The sequence below is a fragment of the Dicentrarchus labrax genome, unplaced genomic scaffold, assembly GCF_905237075.1.
Source record: "Dicentrarchus labrax unplaced genomic scaffold, dlabrax2021, whole genome shotgun sequence".
Lineage (NCBI taxonomy): Eukaryota > Metazoa > Chordata > Actinopteri > Moronidae > Dicentrarchus > Dicentrarchus labrax.
The window spans coordinates 20,300,930-20,318,981 of record NW_026136705.1 but is presented as its reverse complement, the minus strand read 5'-3'; the positions used below and the strand labels follow the sequence as shown (position 1 = coordinate 20,318,981).

At 40.2% G+C, this 18,052-nt stretch overlaps 1 protein-coding gene across 2 annotated transcripts; it reads right to left on the bottom strand.

Annotated features, from left to right (window-relative positions):
• Nucleotides 1–33: 33 nt before the first annotated feature.
• unc119b (unc-119 homolog b (C. elegans)) lies at nt 34–17,840 on the bottom strand. Of its 2 annotated transcripts, none has more exons than XM_051401685.1 (5): nt 17,225–17,840; nt 3,752–3,865; nt 2,794–2,893; nt 2,447–2,619; nt 34–2,130 (listed from the first exon to the last, which is right to left on the bottom strand). In XM_051401685.1, the coding sequence occupies exons 1-5, from the start codon at nt 17,481–17,483 to the stop codon at nt 2,018–2,020; spliced, it is 759 nt and encodes a 252-aa protein (XP_051257645.1). In that variant the 5' UTR covers nt 17,484–17,840; the 3' UTR covers nt 34–2,017. The 2 variants fall into 2 exon arrangements, with proteins under 2 accessions (XP_051257645.1, XP_051257646.1); XM_051401686.1 differs by having other exon boundaries at nt 2,794–2,884; nt 17,225–17,830.
• Nucleotides 17,841–18,052: the final 212 nt, after the last annotated feature.

Here is an 18,052-nt window from a genome sequence, read left to right as displayed (position 1 = left end):
CTCTTTCCCACATTAACAGACAAGACACTGTGATATTGCAAAAAATCTTTATTTATTTCACTTTTGTTCAGTCACACCAACATTTGAATTGTCAAAAACTTAACATCAGTTCAAAATAATTTGTAACACGAGTCACAGTCGGTCATAAATAAATCTTTTCTTAAACATTCAAGTCCAATCGCCTCCCGTCCATTTCACTGCAGGTAACAATCAGCAACTTGTGCAGGCCAAAAAACCCCAAAACAAAGTCACCCAGATTTTAATCACTTTGAGTCAATGACAATCTGAATCAATTTACACCTTTTTTTTGTGTTGATCTGAACACACAACGGGTGCATTCAAGTAATTTCCTTTCAACTGCCAGCAGTTCCTTACAGACCTGGCTCAACTAGTATTTTTTAGCGTTTGTTTGACCACACTTGTTGTGACAGATGGGTGGAGTTGACTGCAATTAAAGCAGAATCACCAAAGTCATCAAACACAGACACTAAACTGACTTTCAAACGCACCAAATCAGACAGAATGTGCAGATATGCTGGGAAAAAAGAGCTATTTGGATACTATTTGAGTCAGGTTGTGTCTCAGCACAGACAGAGAGACAGCTAAGTGTGCATATTACAGTTTAGAGGCATCCCAAGACAGTTCAGTTACTGATTCCTGTGTGATCTGCGTAATAAATGCCCTCAAATAACAAGAGATCAACACATCAACTCACTGGAATGTGTCAGAGTGAAAACAACGACATAGAAATGTATCAGAGGCAGAAATCAGACTGCCAAACAGAAACAGGAACATCAGATTACACACAAACAAAAAAATATATGAGATTTAAGGGTGATTTGTTCTTTAAAAGACTTCTGCTACATTCTCAAATCATCTTTCTTAATTTTTTTGCAATATAATTCTGACATAAAATATCAACATTTACAAAGTTTTCCTTTTATTCTCTTATGAAGAGTCTCCAAACTGCAAAACTTTAAACTTGGACACATACGTTAGGTACAACTTAACAAAGTTCTTTATCACCTAAACAAAGTAACACGAGGCTCGAAAAGTACAGTTCATACACGGATGAGGACGTTTTTTTTTTGGTCATATCAGATCGGCTCGCCCTTTTACATGTTTCCTAATTGTTGGCTCTGTAGAGATGTTGTGCTTTGAGCAAAGACAATAAACACATATGTCCTACGGTTAATACAGGTCACGGGACAAAGAAATAAAGGAACAAAGGGGATAAGGAAACAAGAAATAGGTCTGATAAATTCAAAATGACTAACTGCTGTGTAGAAAATGTGCTAACAGGTTTTTGGAAATCTATTTGACCATTGCAAACTAGATGACCACATTACTGACATTTAAATTAATATATTTTGTTTTTTACCAGACCAGTAATCATGCTTCAAATTGACATACTTACACAGACAATCATACAAAGTACAGAAACACACACACACACACACACACTCACTGAAGATGAGAAATAATATTCTCAAAACTGCTATTGAAGTCCTAAAAACACACGTTTTCAGATTTGATCCTAAAATAGGAATGAAAAAGATAATTTCTATCAATGTTGGAGGGTTTTGTTTTTCTCACTTCATGAAGTGGCTGGACAGAGAAACCACCGGATAATTCCTAAAGAGTTGCTCACTTGCTGGTTTATCATGTTACAAACACACTTTGTTACAGTGACGCCACACCAACCCGTTAACTGTGTGTCCGTGTGTGTGTGTGTCTGTGTTTGTCACTTATTGCATGTGGCTTCTTTTTTTTTTTAGGCTTCAACCACCTTACACATGCTTACACACACACAGACACACACACAGACTGCGACTGACGCATCTGCATGGGCGTTTTTTTTCTAGGTGGCATTCACTCAGTGGGAGAAAGAGATACAGAAAGAGATACAGAAAGAGAGATAGACCACTGGATTGACAGGATGTTAACCCCCACCAGTGTGCTCTAATCGTCCCTCAGGTCCGTACTTCCACCTGCCTCTCGTGTCAGCGCGTCGCCTCTACGTCCCGCCGTTGTAAGAGTAGTCCGCCTTGTTGTGCATCACCAGCTTATTGTCCACAAAGTAGAAGCTGTCAGACTGCGTCTCATACGGGTACAGGATCATCTCTCTGACTGTGAGCGGACACAGAAACATCATTGCTGTTAGAGCGCTGGTTCCCAACTGGGAGTCAAGGTGATTAACGATGAATACACATACTCTTTATATACTTATTTTTTTAGCTATGCTAGCTGCATGGCTCTATAGGGATGCAATGTCAGTCTGTAGACACACAGCCTTGGTCCAGACTGAGATATAATATTAGTTAGATTTCCATACAATTTCCAGACATTCATCTGCACCACCCTGAGGTTGACATTTGTAGGTTGTGTGTGTGTGTGTGTGTGTGTGTGTGTGTGTGTGTGTGTGTGTGTGTGTGTGTAGACTTACTGCTGTCCTCAGACAGAGGTGGAAATTCATAGATGTGTTCACATGTGTTCTTGCTGCTGGGCATGCAAAAGCCGAACTCAAAGTCAAAACTCTTCAGCAGCTTGTCTCTAAAATAATGTCTCTCGATCATCCTGAAGTTTTCTATCGGCATGTCTCCGACCGTGAACTCAACCCTGGAGGGACGAAGAGAGACAGACAGACATGCAGGCAGACAGACAGAGAGAAAATAGGTGAGTGAGACAGAGAAATCATAGACAGCTAAACAGAGAGAGAGACAAAGGACACCGCAATCAATCTGCTGGTAACTTCATCGTTGTAGGTAAAGATTCACACACGTTCTCACTTACGTGGCTCCAACTTGTCGCAGTCGGAGAAAAGCAGGGGTGAACTGGTAACGGACAAATCGGCCGGCGTTGGGGTCAACGTCCCTCTTATCGCCTGCTTTGTCTAACGCGAAGATCAGTTTGTGTGGGATGGAACAGAATAAAATGAAATAAAATATTTTTAGACATGGACATTTTCCTTTGGCTTGTCTGTGGTGGCTGAAAACAAACATTTCTTACAGCAAATACAATATTGAACAAGCCAGAAAACCATAATGAGGAACAGGTCTATATTTCAGTTTATGTCTAGTAGGAAAAATAATGCATTTATTTGGTAAAGAACAAACAGCCATTTGTTTTCCTAACTGAACTAAACATTGTTTTGTACCCATTAATGTACAGACAACTATAACAGGATTACATTAATCACTAAAGACATAAGACTGCAGTTATATTTTTATTTATATATAGTTTCTTTGTTTTGGAATATGAGATAATGATACCCTTGTAAGTGTAAGTCCCACTGAATCTAAAAATATGTGTACCATGTCTGTGTGTTCAGAATTGACTGAGTTATGACTCAGAGAACGAGCATGATGTTTAATGCAAAATGTGGCCGTCAGTTTTAGAGTAACTTAATTGCCTCCACGAGCTGTGTGTCACTACCAGCATGCACCTCCTTATAACTACATTGAAGTGTGTTATAAACCATTTAATAAACATTGATATTGTGCTTAGAAATTATAAAAGTGTGATTAAGACTATGATGGGGATCTTTTGTTTCTATATTTTATAAACTTGACAACAAAATACATAAAAATCTCAAGAAGAATAATAATGAGGATGTTTCTGATATTAGTAGATTTTTTTAATGAATGTGTGCAGCACGTATGAAGCTGCTTTATAATGTGTTTACTGTAAGTGTTTTCATGGTAAATAAAGGGTTAATGAAACAAATCCATAGAGTGGTTTGGTGACTCGCCTGTGGACGGAGGTTTGGTGATTTCAAACAGAACTGTGCCGGTCTCCATGTCTCTGATCTTGAACCTGGTGAAGTCGATGTTGTAAATGTTCTCGTCTGGGCTGCACAGATAATCTGAGAGAGAAAGAGTGAAAGAGGGTGGAGGGTTACAGATAAGACACAAAGTACTGCTTAGTTCATCATATAGCTGGGGAGCAGTGGGGCTGAGTATCAAACCTCAAGTTTTTGAGACTGAAATTAATTCATAGAAGAGAGGTTTAAAACGTGAGAGTTGGCAGCAAAAGAATGGTTGATTTTTAGACGTTTTTATTACTTTCTGATCAGTTATTTCCTGATCACATTTACAAAACTTTAAATTGTATTTAAGCAAAGTTGTTTATTTGAACACTGACAAGGCAGGTTCATTTTTTTTATTACATTTTTAAAAATACCTAATTTGCTACCTATTAAATATATTTATTTTCTTTTTTATTTAATATATATATATAAAGATATTATATCACTGAAATTACGACTGAGAAAAGCAGTTTATTTTGACAAGCACGTTACTAATACTGCAACCAAACATTCATATACCAAAACCAAAACAGCTCTCAATCAACAATACATTTGAATAAATAATAATATAAATTCAATTCTGTTTACTGCAGTTTCAAATCAAATGTTTTAAGTTCATGAAATCCTAAGAATCCAACTTCGCCAGGCTTCAATCTATGACGTGCATATCTGAACCTTTGTGGTTTGGACCGATCAACGTCCTATGAGAGGCTACTGGCAGCTACGGCATGAGCTGCAGCCGTAGTTTAATGCTAGATGTGAATGATTGTAACGACGTGTGTGAGAAGTGACTCAAATAACAACAATGGCAGCTGCTACGAAGGTTAGCGTTGATGCTGCTAGCTTCAGTCATATGAACGCTGGAGTATTTCTTCCATGAAAGCAGAGTAAAGAACTGACTGAATTTCGCCTGTGATAGACGGACGGTTCATCCAATCACCTGCCATGTATGTTTTTGTAAGTGCTTGCCCTTTTCCAGAGTTTCCAATGACAACTTCCCTCATGGTTCTGTGCAACAAACCATCTGGCACAGTCAGGTTGAGCATTTTAGGTGGATTATTTTTTTTTACACGAATCTTAATGAAAACTGTGTTAAGGAGACATTTCCTCACAAATTCACTGATGCAGACACACACATGCATAGCTAGTAAGAAAGAGAAGAGTTATTTTTATTCCTCTAATCCTTCCTGCCCTCACCAGGCAGTGTCACTGCTTATTAGCGTTCCCCAGCAGAGCAGACTCTTCCTGCTTCCTGCCTGATCCAATGATACCGCTGGCCGGCAGGTGTAACTGCAACAGCTCTCCATCATCTCCACTGAGGCTCCCTCGCTTCACACAAGCTCGTAGGATCTCGGTGGATGATAAATAGATTAAAAATTCATTTGAGATAACATTGTTTCGTAGATTTGAGAGCGGATCACTGTGGGTCTGAGCAGCCATAACAGGAACTGAGTCAGTAAATGTGTTTCATTACATGCTGTGTCTATTAGCTCAGTGTCTATTGTTCCTTCTCACTGGATGTTAACAGATCTGCGGTTGTCTCTACATGTTTCTATTGATGGACATTGCACACAGTGTGTCCGCTGTGTTTGCTGACAGCGAGCCAACCACATCTGTCTGCTCAGAGACAACAGTAAAACAGTGGGGACATGGACGTCTAACAGTACAGAGGGGGATAATCGAATCTCTAACGATGGCAGCTCTGACTGGCCAATAAACCCACCAGCTGTTCTTTATGACACATTGACAGCAGCAGCTTCCCACAAAAAAAAAAAAAAACATTACAAAATGACATTTCCAGATGTCACCATCACCTCCAAACTGTGGATTTCATGCATGTATTGTTTTTCCTATTTCTATTTCAATGTGAAGATGTTTGCCAATGTGAATTAAGTATCAAACTTCCTGAAAACAATAAAAAAAAGGGAGCAGATTTTTTATTTTCACAAAATAATTCAGACACTGTTGAGTTGAGGGGCCAGTGTGACTGTGTGCAGAAGGTACCAGGGTCCACATGCATAAAATTATGTAGATTTATGATTAAAACTTGCAGTCATGTGCATACCCATTCTTTTATAGTCAGGCTGGTGCGTACGAATGGTACTGTACTAGTATAAAGAACACACCACCATGTGCATAAAATCTGAGTAAAAAAAGTTTGTGTGGGATCTACGTGTGTATTTATCACAGTCCCTGTTATATCCAACATTAAACCCCCTAGTTTATGTTATGTAGCTGTTCGGAGTTTCAACACAAAAATCAAGTGTTTTTTTGAGAATCGATACAATATCACAAAACTAAATATCACGATAAGATATTTTTTGATGTTTTCTTACACCCGTACAATTGATCACACTAATTAAATCAAGACAGGTGTTTTAGACGTGTGCACAAGTACAGGTATAACATGGTGGTATTTTGACATCTTTAGCAGTCAAGTTGACCAGGAAAGTGATGGGACATCAGTAAACATTTGAATAATACACCTTCAGTAGTAGTTCCTAAATGTGAATGAGATAATATTAGATAATTAATCGATATATGAGATATATCAGGACCTTTTAGGATAAAAGTTTTTATAGCCATACATATGGGCTTGGCATGCCTCAGATTGACTCTTGGGATCTGTCTCCTCTTTACAACAGGGCTACCCGCTTAAGGTGTGTCTTTAACTGATGACGTTAGAAAGCAGCGCCCTCTTTAGTGCTGTTTGCTATTGCACTGTGTGCGGTTGTTAGTAACCAGCTACGTATTTAAACATCATGTACTTTCAGGCTGTTGTTACGATTTCGCTTGCCATCTACTGCTTAGCCTATTTGCTCGAATAGCAGAGAATAAAATTGATCTAGAAGAGGAAGCCATTTGACATTTGAAGAAAATGGCAACAGAAAGAAGACTAAGAACCAATATTGTGTTTACTGACAAGCATTGCCTCCACTGGCGAATACGGCTCGTTGTTCAGATGGTTTTAAATTCTGTTACTATTTCGCTTTATCTGTATAAATCACATACTGGATAGAGACAGATAGATATATTACCACATAGTACCTCACTGTTAACTGACTCTGACCTCGGCCTCCACCTGCTTTGACTCTTTTTCTGCTCCCTGGATGGTGTTTATTTCTACATTAATCCCCCCCCCCCCGCCGGAGGACTTTTTACGGCACTCCCTGCACGTTATTTTTCATGTTTATGTATTCATGCTGGAGCACGCCCGAACTAGAACCATACCCCAAAGTCACAGCATGTTGTCAACTCCATTTACTGTGTGAGCTGAGCATTCCTGACAGAGCTGATCTGATTTATTGTGACGCTGTGATGCCTTTGCTCCTCTGTCAGTCTGAATGCTGAGGTCGGCTCTTCTGAACACATCAGCTCTGTGTACAGTGCTGAACACACACTGCTGTACAATACCTGAAGATTCACACGCACAAAAGAAACAAACACCCTCAACAGCCACGTCATTTTAATTAATAACATACAACATCTGTGCCTGCAAGGAGTGGGACTATTAATAACAGTTCTGTGTGTTTGTGTGTGTGTGCAGAGTGTGTGTGTGTGTGTGTGTGTGCAGAGACTGTGTCTGCGCATGCGTATAATATACTGTACCACAGCTGGTGTTGTCCACGTCCTTTTACTAACCTAGTGCTAATAGTTACCTATGAGCCTCCTAATGAAGTCCCACGAGGACAATGAATTTGAGTCTGTCTGTGTGTCTGTGTCCATTTGGTGTGTGTGGTTTCACTTCGCCTCACAAAACCTAAGGTGTTTGTAGTAAATTACAAGCAATCTGTCACCCCAGGTCTCTCTCACACACACACACACACACACACACACACACACACACACACACACACACACACACACACACACACACACACACACACACAGCCATCTGAGGTTAACCTGCTGCTAGAAGCTAATGAAGCCACGAACAGACTCCAGTTTATCACTGTCAGCTCTCCTTCTGGGCTGTGATAGGAAACACCTCCAGACAGAACAGCTGTCTGTGTGTGTGTGTGTGTGTGTGTGTGTGTGCGTGTGTGCGTGCGTGTGTGTGTGTGTAGAATTGGTTCGACTATAAACAGTTAAAGCTGTACTGAGTGTTTACTGATCCAGAAAGCGGGAAAGAGGAAGCTTGTCTGCAAAACACTTCTTCAAACTTCAACATCAGCAGGTTTTAACAATATCCTGCAACGACTTCAGACTTCACGGACAATGTATCCACCTCCAGATCGTAATTTTAAGAAGAAATCTTGCACATTGTTGACCAATTGTAATCATCAATAATCTTTTACAGTTTTTGATCAGATGTCTATAAGATCTCAGGCGTGCTTACTAAGTTAACCTGCAGACTGTGTGAATAAATAGTTATAATACACTAAACACAACTGTAATCCATTACAGTTACAGAAAAAAGATGTAATCATATTACACTTGGGGATCATTCAGAGGATTATAATTTTAAAATTCAGAACAATATACTACCATCCACACGCACAGTGAGTACACATTACAGCACTTCATCACAACGGCACTCTGGTCTTGATCTAATCTTACAGTTGCCAATTCATTATCATGGCCTTTCTTGAATTTCCCTCGGGATAAATAAAGTGTCTATCTATCTATTGAATAAAATGCTTTCACTGGGTGGAGCATTATTTTAACATTATTTTGCATTATTTTGTCTTTAAAGCAGAAAGGGAACAACATCCCACTACAGTGTACATTCTGCCTTCCAGCTGTTCAAATGGTCAATAGCTGACACATTTTTGATGCTAAAAATCTTGGTTTCCTTTTTCTTTTCCAAGGTTACATTGTTCTGTTGTCTTAGAGAAGAAGAGTCATCTTGTTAATATTGCTTCTCTCTTGTCTTTATTTGTATATTTGCTGCTAAGGTAAGATGTTAGATGAAGAGCTGCAGACAACAGGCTGCACATCATCAAGCAAGGAACCAACTTTAAAGCGTCCCGCTGTTGTGCAGAAAACTACTCACACCATGTGCAGCATGAGATCTGATTGTAGTTGCAATGGATTGTTTTGTGTTAATATGATTCTTTATTCAAATAACGTGAGTTTGGTTACACTGTAAATACACCAGTTGCTCTTCTGTTGTATTTCTGACACAGACAATGAGCTGCAATTAACAGCTGATTTACCAAAATGAACTCAACAGCAGCCCAGGGAGAGAAAAACAAGACTCCCATATAACATGTCAGAAAAAGTTTTTCAAGTCGTCTCTCAGCTGACATCCTTCCTGTCCGCAAGCTGCAGATGTGACAGAACTCATCGGTTTACAACCAGACTAGGTCAGGTCCACAGTTCAACACATACTACACCACATGACCCAGATTCAGCCAAAATAAACAGTTCTGAGCTCGTTTTAGCAGTTCACCCAGATAATGCAGAGACGTTACAGATCTAACCTTCCAGTATGACAGTTCAAGATCACTGCCACATGAAACCATATTAAAGGCTTATAAACACAACATGCAAGCTGGCGAAAATTACAGCTGACACTGACAATAGGATCTAGTTCAGTCTGTCCCACTTGCACTGCGGATTGGTGGGTCTGTCCTCACTGGATGTTTACACACTTACTTGTTTTCACACCCCTGCAAGTAGGATGCACATTTAATCAAACCTGATTGTGTGCGTCACTTTGATTTTAAAGTGAGTGATCCAAGTTTACTTAATACTACTACTACTGTGGATTTATTAAGTGCCGTATGAATTGAAAATAAAGGTAGTTTTCAGTCAGTTTAAAAATGATTAGGCCTTATTGTTTGTTTACTTTGTACTGACTTGTAGCCCACAGATATGTCTGTATTTCTTCACAAGGGGAAAAACATTTAGAATTAGAGGTGTTCAGTGCATGATGTGTGAATAAATGTTTAACACTGAATCTTCACTGTTGTCAGTGACTTAATGTAGCAGCAGAGCTCCTTTCACTGCCACTCAATCATGATACACAGTATGTTGCGTATGTAAGTGCATTTGAAAGGAAATGTTCTCACAATTTCCACTGACTCTTGTGGCCCTTCGACTGCCTCCCATTTAAAGTTGTGGCTGCTTTGCTTTAGCAAGACATTTTATTAGTATCCAACCTCATGTCAAACCCTTCCTTCCTTCCTTCCTTCCTTCCTTCCTTTCTTTCCTTCCTTCCTTTCAGCTCTGCAATGACATGGTTTACAATTAATATATTTTGTTAGTCTTTACTTAGTCTTGTTCAGTCAGCCAACTCACGTTTGATATGTTTATTAAAGCAGTATAGCATATTTAGATTTTGGCGTCTAGGCTCCGACCTCATCACTCCCTGCAGATATGTTTACATAGAGATATTGGGGAATGATGCACAAATACCTTAACCCCCAGTCGGAGCCTACAGGTGGATGCTGGGGTGGTGGTGGGGCTTAGATGCAGGGCAACAGCGGCATTGACAGAGCAGAGGGAGAGCTGGGAAATTGTGCAGTTTAAATAGACCGTCAGATTGAAAGGGTGTGCTTGGTTAGTGATTATGGAATAAGGCATGTCACGTGTGTTTATCAGCGCAGCTCTAGTTGACTGCCTGAACTAGCTCGCAGGCTTCGCTCCATTTGTGGATGAAACTTGCCTACTAATGGAGAGGAACAGGGACTAAAGGACGAGAGAGGCCAAAGTTTGTGATAATTTCAAGCTGAAACAAAACAAAAACTCTTTCTAGCCAACAACAATAGCACAACATCTGTGAAAAGTAGCTAGATAGCAGCTGTAAGACATTGTAGCAGACCAGTGTTTGCAGCAGGTCCTGGGACTCTTGGAGATTTGTGGGCTGCAAAGAAGAAAAGCCACCAGAAACATCCAGGAAGCTACTAAAAAGGCTTCGTGTTGGCTTGGGATGAAGAAGGGTGACACGTGGTAGAATGCGCTACCTGGACACAGGTGGGCCCACTTCTGGACTTCTGGACACTTAATGGGGTCCTCTGTCCTGTTGGCATGGAAACTGCACATGTTGTCTCCTGCTCACCTGACAGCGGCAGTCGGGGCTGAAGGTAACAGGTCGGACTCACGAGTATCAGATGCTTCCCTCATTGCGTCTAGATGAGGGCCCTCAAACTCTCTCTCACACACACTAACGTGTAATTTTCATTGTGGCAATCAGGACTCTACATATATCTATAGAAACACATTATAAAAGGTTCAAGACAAGAAAGCGGAAGACACAGTGTACCTGCACTGCAATACAATATATCATTTAAACATGAACAAAATGTTCATCAACGATACTGTTTAACACCACATATTCATATTTTTATTTTAATCTGAAAGACAGACAATTAGAACCACCAATAAATCACAGAGCTGATGTTTTTGGCTGACATTGGCTAATCACAAACATTTTGGTACACAGTGTAGGACACATGTTTTATTGACTGCACTTTTATGTATACTTGACTCTCTCTAACTCCATTTTACTATTATATTCCAGTTTAATATATTTTTGTTGTATTTTATTTAAGTTTTAACCCAAGAGAGCCTTGCCAACAATGTTATGTTATGCACATGTGTAAACAATCAATATTACCTTATATATTATCAGATTATATTTTCTTTCAAATGTTGGTTTTTGTTTTAGCCTAAAAAAAGCCACTATCTGCTGACACTTAGAGGATATTACACTTATACATGATGATAAATATAAACAACACTGTGGTCTGTTTTGGTAAAGGAAGGATCTACCAGTTAGGGGGGAGGAGGAAGGCCCAAAACAACTCACATGGACTAATCTGTTTTAGTTTCTTGTATAAAGGGAAATCCAACTAATCACTGTAGAGAGGGGGCAGGGTTAAAGCAGCAAGGGGGAAGGGAGATGGGGATGAAACTGAGATAGCAAAGCCAATACTTGAACGCTCCTCCCTACATTGTGCTTTGCCTAACAAAAAGTTTAAACATGAAATATTCCAAATTACAGGCAGACAACGCTCCAAAATGCCTCATTATCATTACTATAACAACTTTTTAATTAGTTTGCGAGCCATAGGAAGGTAGAAAGCATTCGCAAAACATCTTCAGTATGAAAATGCCACAGATTGTTCAGCAACTTTAAAGAAATGTTGGCTAAACAAAAGCTGAATAATTAAATCTTCTCTTGCAAAATCAACTTTTTTTCAAATTTTTTTTTAATCCAAACTCTTGCAGTGAAAGCAGGAAGTTCACTATTTTAGGCATTATTAATATACAAAAAGTCTATAAACTATACTTTGATAATGATGCACGGCCCAATCGTGCATATAAATGCATTACATATACGTGTATATGTTTTCAAAAACAGAAGTTATTGTTCTTTTTCTCAAATTCAGCTCAATTTAAAACAGACTTGATAACAACAATTTTCTCTGCTAAGCACTCTGTGAACTGTGATGAAGCTTGATAACATGCAGGTGTAGAGGAGAGTCGTGTCATGGCAACACTGCTGTGGTAAAAATGGGGATAGTTGTATAAGAAGGGACAGTGAAAAGAGGGCCAAATGGGGAGATGAGGGAAGGAAGAGAATCTGAGATATGGTTTGGTGGAGGTTCTTTGTACGACTCCAGATATGGATGCAGCTTACAGCAGTTAGACCTAATTACAATACTTGCAGTTTGACTTTGTTTACTGTCAAGAAAGGTTTAAAAAACAGTCACATTAGAGCAAAAAGCAGGTTCTGTGATGTTCTTTTTTGTCTTTTAATGAAATATAGACAATATGTTTTGGTATTTACCTAATTGATCACCATCTTGACAAGCAAACAAAGGTGGCCTGGTTTCATCACCTGTTACCCCATTTAACTTCATAGTACGGAGCATTTAACTGCATCAGATCTGCACCAGCACACTGCTAAAGGAGAACAAGCTGCAGGCCTAAGTGGGTTATTTGAGCTCTGGATGCTTAACAGACTTTGTGGGTTGTAAAAGTTTATTCTCACAGATAATTTATTTAGCTCTCACTGAAGACCTCACAGGCCTGTCACATTTGCATGGGTGCTTCTCAACTGACAACGCACAAATAACTCACCACTGTGAATGATTTTAAAAGATAATCAGGAAATGTATTTTAAAGCTGTGAAACTACACCAGTGATATCAAACAGACTGAATTTACCACAGCACCGACTGACTGAAAGTTCTGGTCATGAGTCCCAACAGAAGTAAAGCGATGTTACAACACTTTGTGATTGGCTGGAAGGTCTCAGTTATAACTGTATATCAGTCAACACTTCAGACTAAACAAGAATGCCAGTAACCATAGCAACAAATCTGATGTTTCTATCATGTATTAAAATTATAGTAACCAAATTGAATGTCTTGTTTTGCCCGACCAACAGTCCGAAACCCCAAAACATTCAATTTACTTTAATGTAAGATAGTAGAACATTTGGCATTTTTGCTGAAAAGGTTACTTTAACAGTTAATCAATAATCAAAATAGTAATCAAAATAATAATCCCCTAATCATTGCAGCTCTACATCTGACAACAGCACTTCAGTCAGAGACACATCAAGGAATTGATTATTTTTACAAATGTTATACAGGATTTGGTAGAAAAGGCTCCAAACAGACCTAAGACCTAATCTGCCCTTTGTAAACACATACATGCACATTAAATCTTAGTTAAATCAACAATACAAAATACCACAAACGGAGAAGGTTGGGCTGGTAGAGAGAGCTGCGGCAGCAAAGGGCGTTGGCATGAGCGTGATCATTAGAGTAACAGCGATAAACCCCTGCGTGGAGATGATTGTTACTACCACACAGCTGTGAATGAGCCAATGATTGTGAAGCTTGTGTGAAACAGCTGATGCCAATCAGCTTACATGAGCACAGGCTCAGTGCTCTGCCTGAACTGCTGCTATGTGCAACAAAGTCAGCCGCGCTGCCGCTGCTAAAAATGAAGTGAAAACTCAATATGTCCAAACATAAAGCCACTGGTTTTGAAATCGACCAATACATCAGTCTGGACAAATGTATTGGCTAATTTAAGGTTATTACAGATACGGCAATATCAGGTTATATGTTGGCTGATAAGCAGAAATTTCAGTATGAAATCCAAAGATATGTCTGTGTTATAGAAACTGGTTATTTTAACTGTCTCTCTAAGAACAGATCTTAGACACAAGTCCTTAATAACCAAAGCAATCCATATGAAAAACCTTCATATTTGGCACTTATATGTACAAAACTCTCAAATTCAGCTGAAACAATGAGTTGACTGATCAATTATCCCTAACAGAAATAAGTGTCTAAAAGAGGGACCTTGCAGCTCTGAGGGTTTGTGATGGGTTCCACACCGACATGAGATTAAGATTCAGTTAAGAACATAAGTTTGGATCAGATCAGTCGACTGAGCAGAAAGCCTGTTCTGTCTATGCAAATCTTAATCATTCTCAGCAGCTTGCTTTCATTACCAGACGAGTGGAGCACAATATTATTTGTGGCAACTCCGTCACATTTCTGAGAATTGATCTGCGTTTTCTCTCCTGTGAGACATCTGTGCTCCAAAAACAGGTTCAAACAACAACCACTCAGTAAAAAAAAACACAAAAATGTTTGACTCTGGACTGTTAGGGTCAAGTCTGGCGGAGCTGTGCGTGTGAGTATTGTCAATTGTGTATCATGCCACTTAAAGAGAGGGAATCAATTTCAGCCACTTGAGAACATGCAGCAGCAGCAGAGAGAGACGAGTCACAAAACAACAGAAGGGCTTGAGTGTCTTCTCAAGAGAGAGAGCTCAGGTTGTTTCCTGCTTCGTTTGACCGCCGCAAACTTTGTGAAGCAAGTTTGAGCTTACGTGTGTCCATTTCTGTCCCTGTAACTCATTTAGGTGACAGCACAACTCCTCTGTTAAACAGGGGAGCAGAGGAGAAGAAAGAAATGAAGGAAAGTAGAGGAGGAAGTGTGTGGGAAAACAGAGCTGCGCGCTCCGCTGCCTGTGACCACGGGGAGATGCTTCACGTTGCCGTAGTGATTCAAGCGTGTGTCCATGTTGCTGTGGTGATTCACACATAGCTCCTCTTGCCTCCAGCGATGACGCTGCGAGGTAGGAAAGTGAGAGTTTCCAAGACCATAATAGGGTCCAGCGTGGGAGACAGAGTCATTACAGTGCTCCCGTATGCGCCGCCGTGCAACTGGACTACCAGCCCCGCATAGACTCACTCATGAGGGATCACCAACAACGACTTATGGATTTTAAAAAAACACACAAAGAGGAAATAACTCTTCTTTTCCTAGCAACTGACTGGTTAAAAGGACAATTAAAGAAACTACCAGACTTTACGGTGACAGTCAGTAAAAGAGGAAGGACAAGCTGAGCCAAAGGATGTTCTCAGAGCTCTTCCTCTTCTCAGTAAGCTGTGATTATGCCGGGCTGGACGAGAAAGATCTCGTTCCTCATCACAACATAAACTTCCTGTATTATATTAAGCAACCTGGAAAAAAAAGTAAGAAAAAAATAAGAAAAAGAGGAAAAGGATAAGAGGATGAAAGTGACACTGCAGGAATAGTTTCAAGAGGGTAAAAAGACTTGTTTTAAAAGCATCTCTCAGTCACATGTGGAAGGCTGCTCGGTGAAAAGTGCACGACGAATTTGTGACCAATGCCCAAACGCTTCCTAAAACAGAAAACCCAGACACAGTGTTTGCATGTTATCTCACTCAGTATGTATCGTAACAGCAAGTGTAACCATGTTGTGTAAGTGAGGTATTATACTGGCCTTTAAATAGTCGAATGCCCCGCTAGGCCACCTGTTAGCTAACTTCTGGTTTAAGACCTGAGTTGGTGATAGATGTAGGTGTTCTTGGGCACATAAGAGCTTCCTGGCTGCTATCTCTCCCTCTGTTTCTCTGTAAGAGGCTTGGTTGCGATTTAGAGGTGTGACATAATTAAAAAGCAGCTGCATTAAGTAATGCGCTACATTATCAGCAGCGTTTTTTCATCTTGACATTACGAATAAGCAAAGTGAGCTACTTCAAGCTTTTTTTTCTCCCCCAACAGCAAGTATGGTAATCAAAATGTCACAAGTGGCTCTTTGCCATGAAACTATATATCAGATGAGTTTATCAGTGAATAAGCAGCTTTGCTTGTGTTTAAAGAGCATATACACTGTGCTTAAATATTACTTTGTGAGACACATACTGTACATGTTTGAAATTATTATGCTGTTTTAGGAACACAAGCCAAGCACTTAAAGTTTTTATGTTAGAGCTCTAATCTGCTAATCTTTTCTCTGAAATAAAGTATAATACAATAATCTGGTAGAATTTGAAAGTACATTTACTCAGCCAGTACACTTAAATACAATCATGAGGTACTTGTCCTTTACTTGAGTGCTTCCATGTGTTGTTGATTGTTTGTTGTCATCCCATTGCAGATTAAACCTACCTAACAACACAATCTAATGAGGTTAAAATTAGCTCCAGCTCAACTAACAGCAGGAGTAAAATGCTTCTTACATGAGAATACATCAGTAACAATATATCACTAATAATATATAACAGTATATAAATCACAGGGTTTGTTTCTTTGCATAACAAATACAAGTATTTTGGTTACTTTAAGTATATTTTGCTGATAATACTTTTACTCGTATTGGACCTTATTATTGCTATTTTTAAGTAAAATCTTAACACTTCTTCCACCACTGATATAATACCACTCTTACACTCATTTTGGTGTTTATAACCTTCTGCTAAGGTTATTTTTGAATCACAAGCTACCTGACTGCAGAAATAACCCACAAACTCTTTCAGGAACATTTTTACAACACAGTTCCACTGAGTTTGAAAAAGTCTTTTAGACATCTGTAAGTAAGATATCTGTAAAAATTAAAATAAGAAACAAAAACATGAGTCGTGGGTGTTTTAACTCTCTGGAGAGGAGGGAAAAGACAGGTGAAAGCCTCTGCGCTGAACTAAATGTGAACTCATGCAAAGGAAGCAGGCTGTTTTTAAGGTTGACCCCTCAGTCAACCCAGCACCTCACTTTGCACCCTTCTACCCTTCTAGTCAAATGAAATCACGCTAAAGTGCAGACTCAAAGGATGATGTATAATTTAAGAGGATACAATGTAAGCTTGTCCAGTAATTAACTGTCATCTGCATTCTGGGGGAGACTCCTTGACTGTGTACAAAACTTAACCACTGGTGGGCTGACACCTCACCTCCACAGGTCACAGGTCTACCAAGATGCCAGCAGAGGAGATTTAACGCACATCTGCAGACAGGTTGGCAACAAGGGGGCTCCAATGATGCACCATGTGTTTGAATAGGGCCTATATACATTACATAAATAAGGGGACACTGTAATGACGTGATGCATGACTCATAGAGGAGCTGTAACATTTCTGCACCTTTTATCCCCCCCTTTTTGTCACTCAACAACCGAGACAGCAGCAGTGAACTTACTCTCTGTGATCTTCTGCAAACCCAGAACATCCTCCGGAGTGATCACCATGCTGGCGAGGAGGTCCTCCTCCGTGGTCACCGGGACTCCCACGTCGGTCGAGTTGCAGCCTTTCTTCACTTTCATCGCCGCCGTTTGCTTCGGGCTGCCGTCACTGCTGCCGTCTGTGCCTCCGGTGTCTCTGCCCGGATTATTACCCGCAGGCTTCTTAGCGCTTGATGGGTCCTGGCTGTTGCCTCTGCTGGTACAAGAATAGCTCATTCTCCGCTCCTCCTTTCCCCCCCTCTCTCCAAACCCAGGGCTTCCAAGATACAAAACAGTTGCCTCCCTCTCCTCCCTCTCCCTCCCTCCCTCGGCGAAGGATACACACAGTTGCTGTCTGTTATCCGGTGCTTAATTCAAATCCGCTTCGTCTTTATGAGCCTGCAGTCTGTTCTCTGCAGACGGGTTGCATGCAAACGGCTCCGGCTCTCGTTGGCTGAGCGCAATATGATGCGCAGAGCGGGATCCTTTCTGCTGCTTTTCTGCGCAGCTGCTCTCTTCAGACGCTGTTTCGGTTGTGTCAAGTGAAGCTAGAAAGTCTGTGGGAAATAAACTGCTGGGCTCGAAATTAAAAAAAGAGGCGGCAGATGGTCGTTGTATGTGAAGGGCTTGGGGGGGGCGTCTGTGAGGCTGACAGACAGCGACTGGTCTCTTGCGCGCAGTCTGCGCTCCAACCGACGACTGCGCGCACTAATAAAAACGACAAAACCGTCTTTTCATTCAAAAGACTCATTATATTTGCAATGTGTCTGTTCTTTTTTCTTTTTTCTTTTTTTTTGAAGGCCCAC